This window comes from Mesoplodon mirus (assembly GCF_964341445.2).
Source record: "Mesoplodon mirus genome assembly, chromosome: 13".
In the NCBI taxonomy this organism is placed as follows: domain Eukaryota; kingdom Metazoa; phylum Chordata; class Mammalia; order Artiodactyla; family Ziphiidae; genus Mesoplodon; species Mesoplodon mirus.
Genome location: NC_138989.1, coordinates 11195706 through 11213286, shown reverse-complemented (window position 1 = coordinate 11213286; position 17581 = coordinate 11195706). Strand labels below are relative to the sequence as shown.

The window sequence follows — 17581 nt, the reverse complement described above, 5'->3', positions numbered from 1 at the left end:
ATCAGGACTATGTCTCCATAGGGCTGTGGCTTAACACTGCCTCATCCTGCGCTCCCATTTCTTAGCCGGCAGGCCCTGTCTGGAGAGCAGACCAGTAGGATTTACACGATTCAAGGCCACATATACACAGTGGTGTGGAGGGGAATTGTGCACCCAGTCTCATCGCTTGCTTGGTGTTTTCTGTCACGAATGCTCCCCTGCCTCTGGTTTAATTGTTGGATGTTCAGTTAGATTCTGCAAATTTTATCCCCACTTATTCACAGGAAGCAGACCTACAAATAGGCCTCTGGATTAGGGAGGATTTTTGGTTGAAGCCAGTTGGAGATGCTTTGTGCTTGGTGCATGATGTCCGAGAGGAAGCTATTTCCTGCTGGAGTGCCTTCTCCAGGGTGGCCACACTCCAAGGTCTGAGTTTCAGTTCCAGAAGTTTGGTTTTTGTCAGTGCACCTAGATTGAGCCCTTGGGACTCCTGGCCAAACTCCCTGGCTCTATCCAACTGCCTGCAAACTCCAGGGCTGGACGTCTCAGGCCAAACAACCAGTAAGATAGGAATACAGCACCATCCATCAAAAAGAGGAAAAGAAAAAAATAGAAACGACAGAAAAATATGTTACAGATGAAGGATCAAGGTAAAAACCTATAAGACTAAATAAATGAAGACGAAATAGGCAACCTACCTGAAAAAGAATTCAGAGTAATGATAGGAGACTGATGTTAATAAACCCAGCCTGACATATATACAATGGAATATTACTCAGCCATAAAAAAATGAAATTGAGTTATTTATAGTGAGGTGGATGGACCTAGAGTCTGTCATATAGAATGAAGTAAGTCAGAAAAACAAATACCGAATGCTAAGACATATATATGGAATCTAAAAAAAAAAAAGGTTCTGAAGAACCTAGGGGGCAGGACAGGAATAAAGACACAGGTAGAGAATGGACTTGAGGACACTGGGAGGGGGAAGGGTAAACTGGGACGAAGTGAGAGGGTGGCATGGACATACATACACTACCAAATGTAAAACAGATAGCTAGTGGGAAGCAGCTGCATAGCACAGGGAGATCAGCTCGGTGCTTTGTGACCACCTAGAGGGGTGGGGTAGGGAGGGTGGGAGGGAGACGCAAGAGGGAGGAGATATGGGGATATATGTATATGTATAGCTGATTCACTTTGTTATACAGCAGAAACTAACACCATTGTAAAGCAATTATACTCCAATAAAGATGTTAAAAATAAATAAATAAATAAAAAATAAACCCAGCCTGCCAGCCTGTTTCTTCTGGTGAGAAATAGGATTTCCAGGCTCACTCAGACCCAGGTGGTCAGCACATCCCATCTTTCTATGAAAAAATCGTCTGTAGAAGCCGACCATGCATACCTGGCTGGGATTGGAGCAAAGTGAGTTAAGTAGATAATCTTAGTTCCAGGCTGTGATACTTACATGTTGCTCTTCCCCTGGAATCACATCCTCAACCTGGACCCCTGGCCAGCACTGCTCCCTCCTCACTCACTCTCCTGGCTGGTGATGGGGACGTGCTACTTAATTTTAGCGGTTTCTTCAGAGCACCTTCCTTGTGCTGAGGTAGTCTTTTGGGTAAACTGATTAGGTTATTACCGTGACTAGGCCAATAATGTGGATTGATTTTCACCGTCTCCTACGGAGAATTTGATTATGCTTTCTGCTTTGTGAGTGATGGAGTTATTTTTTTCTGAGTTTTTTGGCCATGGTCAGACCGGCTTATTCCCGATCCTTTCAGCTCCACCTTTGCTTGCTTCCATCATACATCTCCCACCCCCAGAGGGTAGTGGGAAGGGCACGCTTGGCTGTTGTCTTTGGTGCCTTTTCTCTGGTGTTCTTTGTTCTTCCAAATTAAGTCTGAATGTTGCAAAGCCTCCCTGTTGACATCACCTTCCTTCAAGTATATAACTTCTGTTTCAGCTGTTTGTGCGTTGACTTTTCAAAAAGATCTTTGTATGATTTTTTTTCTGGCCAAGAACATGATAATAAAAACTAGCATTGATTGAACTCTTATTATGCCAGGCACTATGTTGAGGGCTTCACATGTATCATCTCATGTAATCTTCACAGCACCCTGCGAGGGAAGTGTTATTGATATTTCCAGTTTATGGATGAGGAAACTTGAGACATAAGAGTATTTACGCAGCCTGCCTTACATCACACAGTGGCCGCAAGGATACCCACCCAACCGGCCAGTAAGAAACTGGAGAAGGGTGGCATCTCAGCATAGGGTAAGAGGTGTCTTTTAGGGAGAAGGCCCCCCTTTCCCAGGGGTGGGTGCGTGTTTGTCCTCCTTCCTTCCGTCCCCACTTCTGAATACACCTTTATGAATGTTCATTAGGTCACTGGTTCTGGTTACTTTACCTCCATTCCTAGGGGAGAAAAGTCAGTATTGCCCATTTCTCTTCTTAAGAGCAACATGCAGAAATGTCTTTTGACTTTGTTCGCACAAACCAAGGCCTCTCGGGTCTAGGGAGTTGCCGTGGTGGACGGGCTATGTTGAATTCCCTAAGGCTGTCCTGTCTGCTCTGCACATAGGATGCGTAGTCATGAATTAACTGCATCTCATCATCAGATTTGACCTCATCTAGTTGTTCTGCGGGAAAACCCGTGCATCCAGCCCCTCCCGTGTGCCAGAACTATCGCTCGGTGATGGGGTGGAATCCATGCGTTCACTGGGGGAGTGTCCCAGACGCTGGCGGTTGGTGGTAGGGGTTTGTACAGATGCTCTGCTTACTGAGAAGGTGGCGTGACTCCGCGGAAGCCATCACAGCAGGGGCAGTGTTGAGCTGCTCTCCAAGGATGTTGTGTAGGAGTTTCTGGGCAGAAAAGAGGAGGGTAGGCGGAGGGCAGCACACACAGGCTTGAAGGCATAGAAAGTAAGGTGCCCTTGGGTAACAGAATAGCTGAAAGCTTGCTCCCAGGCTCTGTGAAGGAAGGAGAAGGGAGGGAGACCAGAAGGGAGACACGGCCTTTATTCTGTAGCCAGTGGTGAGCCATTGAAACGTTTCATAGGAAGAGTGATGTGCTAAGTGAACCGGTTCGTGTCTTAGGAAGATCCCTTTGAGGGAGACAAGGGTGTGATGAGGGGATGGAGTTGAGAGGCCGTTCAAAGGCAGAAGTGCCATTATCTGGTGGGTCTGATGTGTGGGTGAAGAAAGACAAGTCACAGATGACAGTTGGCTCCGGCCGGGAAGGGTGGGTCACTGGGGAGGTGGCCCTGGGGCCTGAGACATGGGGAAGAAGTGGGTTCATGTGGAACCAGGAGAAGAGTGTGTGACGTCGTGGGGTGTGGGATGCCACGCAGCGGGGTGGGTGGGGCTGGAACTGGTGACGGGAAATTCACTGGGGTCCAGGCTGAGAACTGACTGGACCCCGCAGAGCACCAGTGTCTAAGGAGCAGGCCAGCAAGAAGAACTCCCAGGAGGCAGAGCGGGAGAGGAGGAGAGATCTGTGTGGCGCGGTGGGCGGGGGCGAGTGTGCGGTGAGGGGTGAGTCGAGGAGGAGGAGGAGAGGAGGCCGTTCTCAGGAGCCCTCGGGGTATCAGTCTGGATAGTCAAGTAGTCACAAAAGGTTATAAAGTAAAATGAAGAGAGCCCAGGTTTGTAAATCTCATGTAAAAATGTTGGGCCTGAGGCCAGAGGCCTCTCAAAGGGCCTTTTATGCCGGTGGGCTCTGGTTTACCCACTCTGTGGGAACAGCGGGAATTAGACCCAAAGGTTCCTTCGGATCCCAAGAGCCTACTGCTCTGTGGCCTCTTGATTTGAGGGAGGGAGAGGAAAATTTCTAGTTTGCAGGGAGCCGGAGAGATGCCAGCCGTGGCTGCAGGGCGGGGCTGTGTCTCAGAGAGGCGTGTGCTCTTAGGACAGCAGGTCTGAGTCTCCTGAGCACGGACCCCTCGGAAGTCTGATATGGTGTCTGACTCGGGCCATGTGTGGACCAGACGTCCCCGATAAAACAGTTCTGACTGGGTGGCTCTGGGGCCGAGGTTCTTACACTGCGAATTCTTGCTGACTTCAGGTTGGAGTTGGATAGATTCACCCATTCCGTTCTTGCCACAGATTCTATGGAAGTGAAACCCATCATGACCAGAAAGTTGCGGAGGCGACCAAATGATCCTGTCCCCATCCCAGACAAGAGGCGAAAACCTGCTCCTGATATCCGTTGCATCAAGCCTTAATCACTTTTTTTCCTTTAGGCTGTTGAATCCTTTGCTTTTCCATTTGATAGAATGCACATGGCTGTGGTCCTTCAGAAATTGTCATGTTTGGTTGGAAAGCACACGTATTTATCCAGGAGGTAGGGGACGGCCATTTTATGATTGGAGTCCTTAGTTGTTACTGCTTTGAGTGGGAGGAATTTATAGACAGCGGTTATTTGGAAAGGGACTCTGTGCTGGTTCTAACACTTACTGGGAGATTCACATGCCTTAGATTTTCCCACCTGTGAAGTGGGGACCGTAATACTTGCCTTTCGTACTTCAGTCAGCTGTATCCCCCAAACAGTGGATTGCAAACTGTTGTTTAATTAAAGCAAAAGATCTCAGTCGGACATCAAGAAGCCCCTTTAATCATAACCGTGGGAATGGGAAGGGGACACATGGGGGAGTGTTGTTTCCATCCTCTCGAGGAGATGATAAATAGCCATTTGTACAAAATGGTTTTGTTATTTGTCTGCCACAAGGAAGGAGCATAACTTCACGTTCCCTTCATCTTATCAACTGAGAATTGAAGCTGTTAGTCAAGATTAATCCTGTACCTGTGTGGAAGTCTCAGATCTTTGGAACAAAAGCACTTCACAAATTGAGGATGAAGTTCTTTACTGTGGCCTGGGCTCTCACTGTTGTTGTAGTTACCTATGGAGTCTCATTTCACCTTCTTACCATAGAAGTTTGTAAGATGGGGGGGGGGGGTGTGAATTCTTTTAGATACCTGGCTCCATGACATTTAGTAGGAGGATCAAAAAGTTCCCAAGAGGCAAACTGTAGAAACATGGTGGAACATACTCTCACTTTGTAGATTCTCAAACGCTGGCACCATTTTGTTTATTTGTATTTGCTTGGCAGCCATCCTTTTCAGACACATTCCTTTAACTCTGAATACCCCAGCTAAACTATTTGTTAACAGATGAACAGATCATGGAGGATCTGAGAACGTTAAATAAGGTACAGTTTGATTTTTTTGATTCATTTGAAAGCTTAGGCTTGATGTGGGTTTTCTGCTTTATTTTGTTCTCATTGCTACTTGTTAAATCACTTTTATACCTTTGACACCTTAAGTTGTGTCTGAAGTGATTTTCTCTAAGATTTTTTTGTTCTTCTTCTTACAGCTGAAGTCACCCAAGAGACCAGGTAAGTGCACGATGTTACCGGCATTTGTGCAATCTTTTTATCATATTGTTGGAAAAGCATGCGAATACCTGACAGGGAGGCGTTGCAGTTTTCAAAAACAAAACGTTCATCATTTGCCTAAGAGCAGTCATCATGAAAACTGGAGTGGACCTCACTTGTACCCTCCCCTGACTTATTTTTTTTTAATCTTGCTGTGTTAAAGTTACTTTGTCTTTTCCTTAGGATTTATTTTAAGAGAGACATTTCCTTCTGTGTAGGCATCAGGCATAAGATTTAAGTGCACATGCATTTCTGAAAATGAAACCAGAAGGGTTTTGCAGCGTGAGTTGCTTTGTGGAGTTTCAGTGCGAGGCGTGCTTACCCGGTGGCTTTTCGCAGCTGCTTCTGGTAACGGCCTCTCGGGCTGCTCCCAGTCCCAGCTTACAGAGGAGACCCGCCCAGTGTTCAGGGTGCTTCCGTTCAGAGCAGCACTTAAGGGTCGTTGCTAGGCTGCAAAATAGAATTCTGAACTGACAAGGCTTTTTTTTTTTTTTTGGTTTTAAGCTCTGCAATTACTTACACATCCCTCTACCAGCCAAGTCTTGTGAAAGAAAACAAGCTTCTTCTCGCTCTAGATAATTCCCTCCTGAGAGCTGCCATGGTCCACAGAGAAGTCCTGAGTTTCTGAAGGCCTGGTGGGGAGGGGGTTTTGTGAGTGTGTGAATTTAGATGATTTGAACCCACTGCAGTTACCAGCAATGTGTTAGCTTGACTCCATACATGCCCGGTAACCTGCCCTGCTTTGTAATAAATATTTCTAGAAATGATTCCATTTTTATAAATTTAAAGAGATTTTTCTAGTTCTTGCCATTGGAGCTTCTGATGGTCAGTGTTGCTACAATCCTGCTCTGAGTCACCTTGGGCAAACCCCTTAGCCTGTCCGAGCCTCAGGTTTCAGTTTCCCTTCTGTGTGGTGAGGTTACTCTTTGCCTTGCCTTCCTCGCAGAGTTGCCTTAAGGATTAAGTTAGATGTGATGTACAAGAATTTTGTTGAATTCCCATTTATTACAACTGTAAGGACTTGATCATGATTGTTTCCCCCTTTTTAATAGCATTTCAATGAAAGCATGTTAGCTGGTGGACTCGCATGCTCATGCCACGCTTAGTCATTGAAATATCTCTTTGGTTCCTCCAGCATCCCCGTCCTCTCCCGAACACTTGCCCGCCACACCTTCAGAGTCTCCAGCCCAGAGGTTTGAAGCTCGGATAGAAGATGGCAAACTGTACTATGATAAAAGATGGTATGTTCTTGGTAAACACAGATTACTCGTTAGCATCTCAAAAGAACCATTTGGAAAGAGGGCTGGGGCTGTCTATAGTTGTTATTTCAGAGCATGGCTGCTGCTTAACTAAAGGTGGAGGAGCATTTAGAAGTTGTCAGGAGTCTTGGATCCCTATGGCTTTTTAGCTCTCTGAAGACAGTGCTTCCCCAAAACGTGCTCTTCTGGTAGTGGCCCCCCTTCTCTCTCCATGCTGCTATCACCATACTAGAACTTGTGGTGCCCCTGTAGACTGGGATCAGGGCTTATGTCTCCCTCTGCCCTCTCTTAACTGCACCCCTGTGTGCTAAACTTAATAGGAGTTCTGTGGAAGAAAGGATTTAGTGGTCAGATGAGTTTGGGGGAATGGCCGTGTTAGCTAAGACCAACGGGTTTCATCATTGTTGCACTCTGGGTCCTCTGATATGCTAAGGTACACTGTGAATTTCTGAGATGTTATTAGGTGTTGTTTATTTGACTGAGGTACCCTTTTGCATGCAACATCCTGCAGCACGAGTGTTCCAGGAAAAATAATCGGGGGAGGTGCATCCTAAAACGTTACTAGTTTAGATTGAAGATGGTTTGAAACCTTCAGACCACCAGCGTTTTCGTTGGGAAGAAAATGGCAAAACAATGTGAAAAACAAATACTCATGCATTTACTCTTTCAACAAATATTTACTGTTTGCTCTGTGACAAGTCACCCGGACCTTGCCACCTTTTCTTTAAATTCGAATTTCTTCCTTTTATTCATTGCCCACATGCAGGCATAGTCTCACTCAGGTTAAGTCATGGTAGACACATAATTGCGTACTGCCTTTCCACTTGTTTATATGTTTTTCTGGGTTATTGTATGCTCTCTGTAATTGTCATTTATAATGGTTGTATGATTTTTTTGAGTTTCAATATATTTATTTAACCCAAAATTCCAAAATTAGAGTTGTGGTTATTTTGAATGTTTTGAGCTTGCGTAAAAAACCCCAACACTGTGTTAGTTGATAACCTTATGATATTGTACTTCTGAAGTTGGGAAGAATGCTTAGAGACCTCGTGATGCCTGAAATAGATCAGTTCCACCTCTGAGGCTGCAGTGAGTTAATAACACATTGGACGATGAAGGCTGGCTCTGTCTGTAAACCTGATCTTTTTTTTTTTCTTTAACATTTTTATTGGAGTATAATTGCTTTACAGTGTTGTGTCAGTTTCTGCTGTATAACAAAGTGAATCAGCTATATGCATACGTATATCCCGATATCCCCTCCCTGTTGTGTCTCCCTCCCACCCTCCTTATTCTACTCCTCTAGGTGGTTGCAAAGCACCGAGCTGATCTCCCTGTGCTATGCATCTGCTTCCCACTAGCTATCTGTTTTACGTTTGGTAGTGTATTATGTCAATGCTACTCTCTCACTTCATCCCAGTTTACCCTTCCCCCTCCCCATGTCCTCAAGTCCATTCTCTATGTCTGCGTCTTTATTCCTGTCCTGTCCCTAGGTTCATCCGAACCTTTTTTTTTTTTAGATTCCATATATATGTGTTAGCATACGTTATTTGTTTTTCTCTTTCTGACTTACTTCACTCTGTATGACCAACTCTAGGTCCATCCACCTCACTACAAATAACTCAGTTTCGTTTCTTTTTATGGCTGACTAATATTCCATTGTATATATGTGCCACATCTTCTTTCTCCATTCATCTGTCGATGGACACTTAGGTTGCTTCCATGTCCTGGCTATTGTAAATAGAGCTGCAATGAACATTGTGGTCCATGACTCTTTTTGGATTATGGTTTTCTCAGGGTATGTGCCCAGTAGTGGGATTGCTGGGTCATATGGTAGTTCTATTTTTAGTTTTTTAAGGAACCTCCATACTGTGCTCCATAGTGGCTGTATCAATTTACATTCCCACCAGCAGTGCAAGAGGGTTCCCTTTTCTCCACACACTCTCCAGCATTTTATTGTTTGTAGATTTTTTGATGATGGTCATTCTGACTGGTGTGAGGTGATACCTCATTGTACTTTGGATTTGCATTTCTCTAATGGTTAGTGATGTTGAGCATCCTTTCATGTGTTTGTTGGCAATCTATATATTTTCTTTGGAGAAATGTCTATTTAGGTCTTCTGCCCATTTTTGGATTGGGTTGTTTTTTTGATATTGAGCTTCATGAGCTGCTTGTATATTTTGGAGATTAATCCTTTGTCAGTTGCTTTGTTTGTAAATATTTTTCCCATTCTGAGGGTTGTCTTTTCGTCTTGTTTATGGTTTCCTTTGCTGTGCAAAAGCTTTGAGTTTTATTAGGTCCCATTTGTTTATTTTTGTTTTTATTTCTGTTTCTCTAGGAGGCGGATTAAAAAGGATTTTGCTGTGATTTATTTTGTAGAGTGTTCTGCCTATGTTTTCCTCTAAGAGTTTGATAGTGTCTGGCCTTACATTTAGGTCTTTAACCCATTTTGAGTTTATTTTTGTGTATGGTGTTAGGAAGTGTTCTAATTTCATTCTTTTACCTATAGCTGTCCAGTTTTCCCAGCACCACTTATTGAAGAGGCTGTCTTTCCTCCACTGTATACTCTTGCCTCTTTTATCAGAGATAAGGTGATCATATGTGCGTGGGTTTATCTCTGGGCTTTCTATCCTGTTCCATTGATCTATATTTCTGTTTTTGTGCCAGCACCATACTGTCTGGATGACTGTAGCTTCGTAGTATAGTCTGAAGTCAGGGAGCCTGATTCCTCCAGCTCCGTTCTTCTTTCTCAAGATTGCTTTGGCTATTTGGGGTCTTTTGTGTTTCCATACAAATGGTGAAATTTTTTGTTCTAGTTCTGTGAAAAATGCCATTGGTAGTTTGATAGGGATTGCATTGAACCTATAGATTGCTTTGGGTAGTAGAGTCATTTTCACAATGTTGATTCTTCCAATCAAAGAACATGGTATATCTCTCCAGCTGTTTGTATCATCTTTAATTTCTTTTATCAGTGTCTTATAGTTTTCCGCATACAGGTCTTTTGTCTACTTAGGTGGGTTTATTCCTAGGTATTTTATTCTTTTTGTTGCAGTGGTAAATGGGAGTGTTTCTTTAATTTCTCTTTCAGATTTTTCATCATTAGTGTTTAGGAATGCAAGAAATTTCTGTGCATCTTTAGGATTCTTTTATGTGTAGTATCATGTCATCTGCGAACAGTGACAGTTCTACTTCTACTTTTCCAATTTAGATTCCTTTTATTTCTTTTTCTTCTCTGATTGCTGTGGCTAAAACTTCCAGAACTATGTTGAATGATAGTGGTGAAAGTGGACAACCTTGTCTTGTTCCTGATCTTAGAGGAAATGGTTTCAGTTCTTTACCATTGAGAATGATGTTGGCTGTGGGTTTGTCATATATGGGCTTTATTATGTTGAGGTAGGTTCCCTCTTTGCCTACTTTCTGGAGAGTTTTTATCATAAATGGGTGTTGAATTTTGTCAACAGGTTTTTCAACATCTATTGAGATGATCATGTGGTTTTTATCCTTCAGTTTGTTAATATGGTGTATCACATTGATTGATTTACGTATGTTGAAGAATCCTTGCATTCCTGGGATAAACCCCACTTGATCATGGTATATGATCCTTTTAATGTACTGTTGGATTCTGTTTGCTAGTATTTTGTTGAGGATTTTTTTTTTTTTTTTTTTTTTTTTGGCAGTACGTGGGCCTCTCACTGTTGTGGCCTCTCCCGTTGGGGGGCACAGGCTCCGGACGCGCAGGCTCAGCGGCCATGGCTCACGGGCCTAGCCACTCTGCGGCATGTGGGATCCTCCCAGACTGGGGCACGAACCCGTGTCCCCTGCATCGGCAGGTGGACTCTCAACCACTGCGCCACTGGGGAAGCCCTCGTTGAGGATTTTTGCATTGATGTTTGTCAGTGATATTGGCCTGTAGCTTTCTTTCTTTGTGACATCTTTGTCTTGTTTTGGTTTCAGGGTGATGATGGCCTCATAGAATGAGTTTGGGAGTGTTCCCCCCTCTGCTGTATTTTGGAAGAGTTTGAGAATGATAGGTTTTAGCTCTTCTCTAAATGTTTGATAGAATTCTCCTGTGAAGCCATCTGGTCCTGAGCTTTTGTTTGTTGGAAGATTTTTAATCATAGTTTCAATTTCAGAGCTTGTGATTGATCTGTTCATATTTTCTGTTTCTTCCTGGTTCAGTCTCGGAAGCTTATGCTTTTCTAAGAATTTTTTTTAGCAGGTTATCCATTTTATTGGCATGGAGTTGCTTGTAGTAATCTCATGATCCTTTGTATTTCTGCAGTGTCATTTTTTCCTTTTCTTTTTTCATTTCTAATTCTGTTGATTTGAGTCTTCTTGTTTTTCTTGATGAGTCTGGCTAATGGTTTATCAATTTTGTTGATCTTCTCAAAGAACCAGCTTTTACTTTTATTGATCTTTGCTATTGTTTCCTTCATTTCTTTTTCATTTATTTCTGATCTGATCTTTATGATTTCTTTCCTTCTGCTAACTTTGGGTTTTTTTGTTCTTCTTTCTCTAATTGCTATAAGTGTAAAGTTAGGTTGTTTATTTGAGATTTTGCATGTTTCTTGACGTAGGATTGTATTGCTATAAACTTACCTCTTACAACTGCTTTTGCTGCATCCCATAGGTTTTGAGTTGTTGCGTTTTCATTGTCATTTGTTTCTAGGTAATTTTTGACTTCCTCTTTGATTTCTTCAGTGATTCTTGGTTATTTAGTAGCATATTGTTTAGCCTGCATGTGTTTATATTTTTTAAAGCTTTTTCCTGTAATTGATATCTAGTCTCATAGCATTGTGGTCAGAAAAGATACTTGACACGATTTCAATTTTCTTAAATTTACCAAGGCTTGATTTGTGACCCAAGATGTGACCTATCCTGGAGAACGTTCCATGAGCACTGAAGAAGAAAGTGTATTCTGTTTCTTTTTGGATGGAATGTCCTATAAATATCAGTTCAATCCATCTTGTTTAATGTATCATTTAAAGCTTGTATTTCCTTATTTATTTTCATCTTGGATGATCTGTCTATTCATGAAAGTGGGGTGTTAAAGTCCCCTACTATTTTTGTGTTACTGTCGATTTCCCCTTTTATGGCTGTTAGTATTTCCCTTTATGTATTGAGGTGCTTCTATTTTGGGTGCATAAATATTTACAATTGTTATATCTTCTTGGATCGATCCCTTGATCATTAGGGAGTGTCCTTCTTTGTCTCTTGTAATAGTCTTTATTTTAAAGTCTATTTTGTCTGATATGAGAATTGCTACTCCAGCTTCCTTTTGATTTCCTTTTGCATGGAATATCTTTTTCCACCCCCTCACTTTCAGTCTGTATGTGTCCCTAGGTCTGAAGTGGGTCTCTTGTAGACAGCATATTTAGGGGGTCTTGTTTCTGTATCCATTCAGCGAGCCTGTGTCTTTTGGTTGGAGTATTTAATCCATTTACATTTAAGGTAATTATCGATATGTATGTTCCTATTCCCATTTTCTTAATTGTTTTGGGGTTGTTATTGTAGGTCTTTTCCTTCTCTTGTGTTTCCTGCCTAGAAACTTTAGCCTTTAGCATTTGTTGTAAAGCTGGTTTGGTGGTGCTGAATTCTCTTAGCTTTTGCTTGTCTATAAAGGTTTTAATTTCTCCATCAAATCTGAATGAGATCCTTGCTGGGTAGAGTAATCTTGGTTGTAGGTTTTTCTCCTTCATCACTTTAAATATGTCCTGCCACTCCCTTCTGGCTTGCAGAGTTTCTGCTGAAAGATCAGCTGTTAACCTTATGAGGATTCCCTTGTATGTTATTTGTTGCTTTTCCCTGGCTGCTTTTTTTTTTTTGGTGGTACGTGGGCCTCTCACTGTTGTGACCTCTCCCGTTGCGGAGCACAGGCTCTGGACGCGCAGGCTAAGCGGCCATGGCTCATGGGCCCAGCCGTTCCGCGGCATGTGGGACCCTCCGGACTGGGGCACGAACCCATGTCCCCTGCATCGCCAGGCAGACTCTCAACCACTGCGCCACCAGGGAAGCCCTGGCCTTGCTGCTTTTAATATTTTTTTACTTGTATTTAACTTTTCATAGTTTCATTAATATGTGTCTTGGCATCTTTCTCTTTGGTTTTATCCTGTATGGTAGTCTCTGTGCTTCCTGGACTTGATTTACTATTTCCGTTCCCATGTTAGGGAAGTTTTCAACTATAATCTCTTCTATTATTTTCTCAGTCCCTTTCTTTTTCTCTTCTTCTTCTGGGACTCCTATAATTCGATTGTTGGTGTGTGTAATGTTGTCCCAGAGGTCTCTGAGACTCCTCAATTCTTTTTTCTTTATTCTGCTCTCTGGCAGTTATTTCCACCATTTTATCTTCCAGCTCACTTATCCGTTCTTCTGCCTCAGTTATTCTGCTATTGAGTCCTTCTAGAGTATTTTTAATTTCAGTAAATGTGTTGTTCATCACTGTTTGTTTGCTGTTTAGTTCTTCTAGATCCTTGTTAAATGTTTCTTGTACTTTCTCCATTCTGTTTCCAAGATTTTGGATCCTCTTTACTATCATTACTCTGAATTCTTTTTCAGGTAGGTTGCCTATTTCGTCTTCATTTATTTAGTCTTGTAGGTTTTTACCTTGATCCTTCATCTGTAACATATTTTTCTGTCGTTTCTATTTTTTTCTTTTCCTCTTTTTGATGGATGGTGCTGTATTCCTATCTTACTGGTTGTTTGGCCTGAGACGTCCAGCCCTGGAGTTTGCAGGCAGTTGGATAGAGCCAGCTTTTGGCACTGAGATGAGCATCTCCAGGAGGCCTCACTCCGATTAATATTTCCAGGGGTCTGAGGTTGTCTGTTAGTCCAACGGTTTGGACTCGAAGCCCCCACCACAGGAGCCTGGGCCTGACCTCCAGCCTGGGAACCAAGATGTCACAAGCTTTGTGGCGTGGTTAAAAAAAAAAAAAGAAAGAAAAAAGGGAGCAGTACAATATCAAAGAATAAAAAACAGGGCTTCCCTGGTGGCGCAGTGGTTGAGAGTCCACCTGCCGATGCAGGGGACACCGGTTTGTGCCCCGGTCTGGGAAGATCCCACATGCCGCGGAGCGGCTGGGCCCGTGAGCCATGGCTGCTGAGCCTGCGCGTTCGGAGCCTGTGCTCCACAACGGGAGAGGCCACGACAGTGAGAGGGCCGCGTACTGCAAAAAAAAAAGAATAAAAAAATAAGATTAGATAAAAAATATAGTAGGAAAAATAAAACTATAATTGAAGCAACTGCAACAAGGTAAAATAAAACCACTGCAGGAAAAAGAAACCAAAAGGTGGGGGGGGGACAAGCCAATAGAAGAGAACAATAACAAAGTATAAAGAATAAAATAAAATTAGAAAAATAGAAACTGTATTAAGAAAAATAAAAATATAAAAGAATCAGCAACAGTTGACAACAGGGTAAAAGAGCACCCCAATCTAAAAGAGGAAAACAGAAAAAAAAAAAGTCTTGCCTAGGTAGGTGGAGTTTAGGCAGGGTTGGAACTTGGGCAGGGGTGGGCTTTAGGGTGGGGCGGGACCTAGGCTGGTGGGCAGGTGACTTTGGGCATGGGGTGGGGCCTAGGCGGGGCAAAGGTCAAGCGTGGGGCAGGGCCTCTGCTTAGGACCTGAGCAAGGGGAGAGGCTGCACGTGGAAGGGAGGGCCTCTGGAGAGTGGAGTTCGGAGTTTGGAGGTGGGGCCCTGCGGGAGGCTGTGTGGGTGGGGTTTAGGCCCAGGGCGTTGGAGGGGTTCCCCTATTGTAGGAGTGGGGCTCTGGGTGGGGGTGTGGGGCGGGGCTTGGGCTCTGTGAGGCAAGAGGGAGGCCCCGAGGTCAAGGGATTAGGACCCAGCCTGCTGGGCTCCCTGGTGCCTAAGTGGACAGGGAAAGCGCTGGCCCCGTTCCACTCCGTTCCTTCGCGCCCCTCCCCCACCATCTTCCCCAGGGTCTCCCTCATCGCTGGACCCCTAACCATGGGTGGGTCCCGCTGGGTGTAGGAACTCCTCCCCTCCCCCAGCCGCCCCTCAGGGGTGCTGGTCCCAGAGGTCTGGCCTTTACTTTTGCTCCCCCTTCCCTCTCTCCCACTCCCTCAGGACCCGCGTGGCTGGAGGGCGCCTCTGGGCAGAGGATCAGGCCCAGGATCTCAGCAGGTTCCTGGGGGCCCAAGTGGGCAGGGGGAACCTGGCCACACTCCTTTTTAATCCTCCGCCCTCCCAGTGTTCCCCCAATTTCCCCCTTGGGGCGAGGGACCCCTTCCCCTCCCCCAACTGCCTCTCAGGGGCACCAGTCCTGTCCTGCCTCCACTTCTCCCCCTTCACTCCCCCCACGCCCCACGTCCTACCTGGTTGCTGGGGGTTCCTCCCGTCCCTTTAGGTGTCCATAGTCCCCCACTGGTGCCTGGTCGGTGCCCTAGTTGTGAGGAGATGCGAATGCGGCATCCTCTTAGCATGCCGTCTTGACTGCCCCCTGTAACCCTGATCTTAGTGACTGCTGCCCCTCTCATTTGACGACCGTTGTTCTCAGAGGCCAGTTATGTTGTGTCCTAACATAGCTTATCAGAACACAGCACCACTAGGTGGCAGGCCCTGACAGCTCAGCACCCTGAGGGGCAAAATAAAATGAAAAATGTTTCTAATAATGAAAACCAAGTAACCTTTAAAGATCAAGCCCACACATAAGAACCATCTTCAAAAATGATAAGATTTATCACTAACATTTTTACGGAGCTGTGAGTCTTAAAGCCACGTGATATTTCAAATGATGTTCATTTTGTCATTGCATTGCTTCTGATCTTCCTCCTTCTAAGGCTTAATCCTTAGACTTTGTGAGACATGTCTTGAGGATGAAAATGCAGTAAAATAAAATTCTTGTTTTTCTAAAGAAAGGACCCACGGTGACTGGTGTTTCCTAATGTAGACAGTGGTCAAGTGGGATGTGGTAGATCACCTAAGCATTTTGGAGGAATGTCACAATCACTGTCTTTCTCCCAGTGGCGGCAGAAATCTGTCCAGTGTCTCGGAGCATTTTACTATTTTAGTGACTTTAAAGTTGCTTACTCTCTTGTTAAATATTGAGACTGTTGTTTTCTGTATTCTGTGTGTTTCCCTTCTTTGGCCTTGGAGGTCAGGTTCATGACTCATCTGCTGAAAGGCAGGTCCCTCCCTTCCCCCGCCCTGCATCTGGAAGGTGTTTGCCAGGAGTCCTCTGCAGGACCGGCCTCTCACGTCTCACCAGGCTCCTGATGTTTGGCTTTTGTGTCCTTGTCAGTTTGGAGGCTTTCATTCTTCCTTCTTTTCCAGCAGTTGTGGCCTGTGGCTGAGAGGTCGGCTGAATCACTTTCTGCTCTTTCCAGTGATGTGGAGTACTTTGGTGAAACAGTATTTCTGGCAAAACATGTTTCATTCAGTTTTAAATGACTTCAGCAAAATTGGCCTGGTTTGGGCTTCCCATCTTGGCCTGAACGCTTATCAAGCTACATTTCATTTTGAAAGATAAGCATCTTCCCTTGTCCTGGGTCTTATACTGCTTTTAAGACATGGTATATCCTGTAAGTTTTCCTCACATTTTGATTTGAACTAATGACCCTTCTTAGAAAGTACTGCGAAAGTAGCTGAGATTTTAAAGTAACTCACTGATGGTGCCGGTGGACTGTTTTTTCTTCCCTCACTTTAAATCCAGCACTGCTGAAGTGAATTCAGTGAAGTCACCCACTTGTATGGGTGGATTTAACCCTCCAGCCTTCGCCTGACACGAGAGATTAACTCAAAACAGTGACTCTTTACAGCTAGAATCAGGATTCCTTAAAGTCCTGTAGTTGTAACATGGTATTCATGGGGTTTTTTGGGGAAATGACACGTTAATATCAGTATTCCCAGTAGGATACAAAATTAAATTAATTCTACCCCTTCCCTGCCCCACTTTTTGACCCACCTTCTAAAGAAATTGCTTTTTTCCATAATAGTAGCGGTGGTTCTAGTTTGTCAGGTTTAACAGTAGAGGCAGAGCTTTAAGAACTTAACTGTAGGGATTCCCAGGTGAGGATTTCCATTAGTAATAAAGTCAATTTGCATTTGGGGCTTGTTCTCTGAGGCTATTTAAAGTATTTTTTCAGCAGAGATGAGTTGTAGCTTGTAAAACAGGTTAATTGGCAAAAAAAAAAAAGTGATAATGTACATTTTTACTAATTTAACTTTATTTTTGTTTTTTTAACATTTTTTTGTGTCTAAACATATTCTGAATCCCCCCTCCTTTTAATTAGTATTTAGAAATCAGCAAGTAAGTTTGTATGTTATGGTTGTCATATACTGTTTGGTTTCATCTTGAAACCGCCGCCCCAGCATGAGCACTTTAATTTCTGAGGACTTTTTTTTTTCCCCCAGGGAATTTGGGTAATTTACTAGATTTGATATCCAGGGATAATGGTTCCCCAAGACCATTGTGTGGTGCCTGATAACCGCTGGAGGTCCCAGGGCCTCTGCTTCACGAGGACCTGGGAATCAGCTGGTTTGGGAAACACGCTGGTGAGCTCTCCTGTGGAGCCCAGGGAGCACATGGAGCATTGCTGGGCATTCAGGCCACCACCATCCAGTGGTCCCAGAGCAGGCGGATTTGGGAGGTGGCCAGATGTGCAGGTCCCAGACCGCTTTCCAGGGGTAGTAGACCACATTGCATGGTTTACTCCTGATGTTTACTTTAAAGCCAGTCGGATGGGTTGGGGTTTGGGTGCTGAGTGCATCTGAAGGAAAATGCAGCATGTCTCAGGAGAGTTGTCTCACTTGTCTCCCAGAGTTGTCTTTAACAGACACTAAGACATTAATTTGTGACATTAAGTTTTCTTCCTGCCCTTTGGTTACTTTGGTGTTTTTCAGTACCATAACTTATAAGAAAGTACTATTTACTCTTTGATTACAAGTAATACCTGTTT

General features: G+C 44.0%; 1 protein-coding gene across 2 annotated transcripts in view; it reads left to right on the top strand.

The window, feature by feature from the left end:
* The window catches only part of SUDS3 (SDS3 homolog, SIN3A corepressor complex component), a 41808-nt gene that overhangs the window by 15207 nt on the left and 9020 nt on the right, over positions 1-17581 (top strand). For both annotated transcript variants that reach the window (XM_082640374.1, XM_082640373.1), the window contains 4 exons: positions 4084-4179; positions 5125-5186; positions 5351-5372; positions 6547-6652. In XM_082640374.1, the coding sequence (XP_082496500.1) occupies positions 4084-4179; positions 5125-5186; positions 5351-5372; positions 6547-6652 (286 nt within the window). The remainder of the gene's footprint in view (positions 1-4083; positions 4180-5124; positions 5187-5350; positions 5373-6546; positions 6653-17581) is intronic.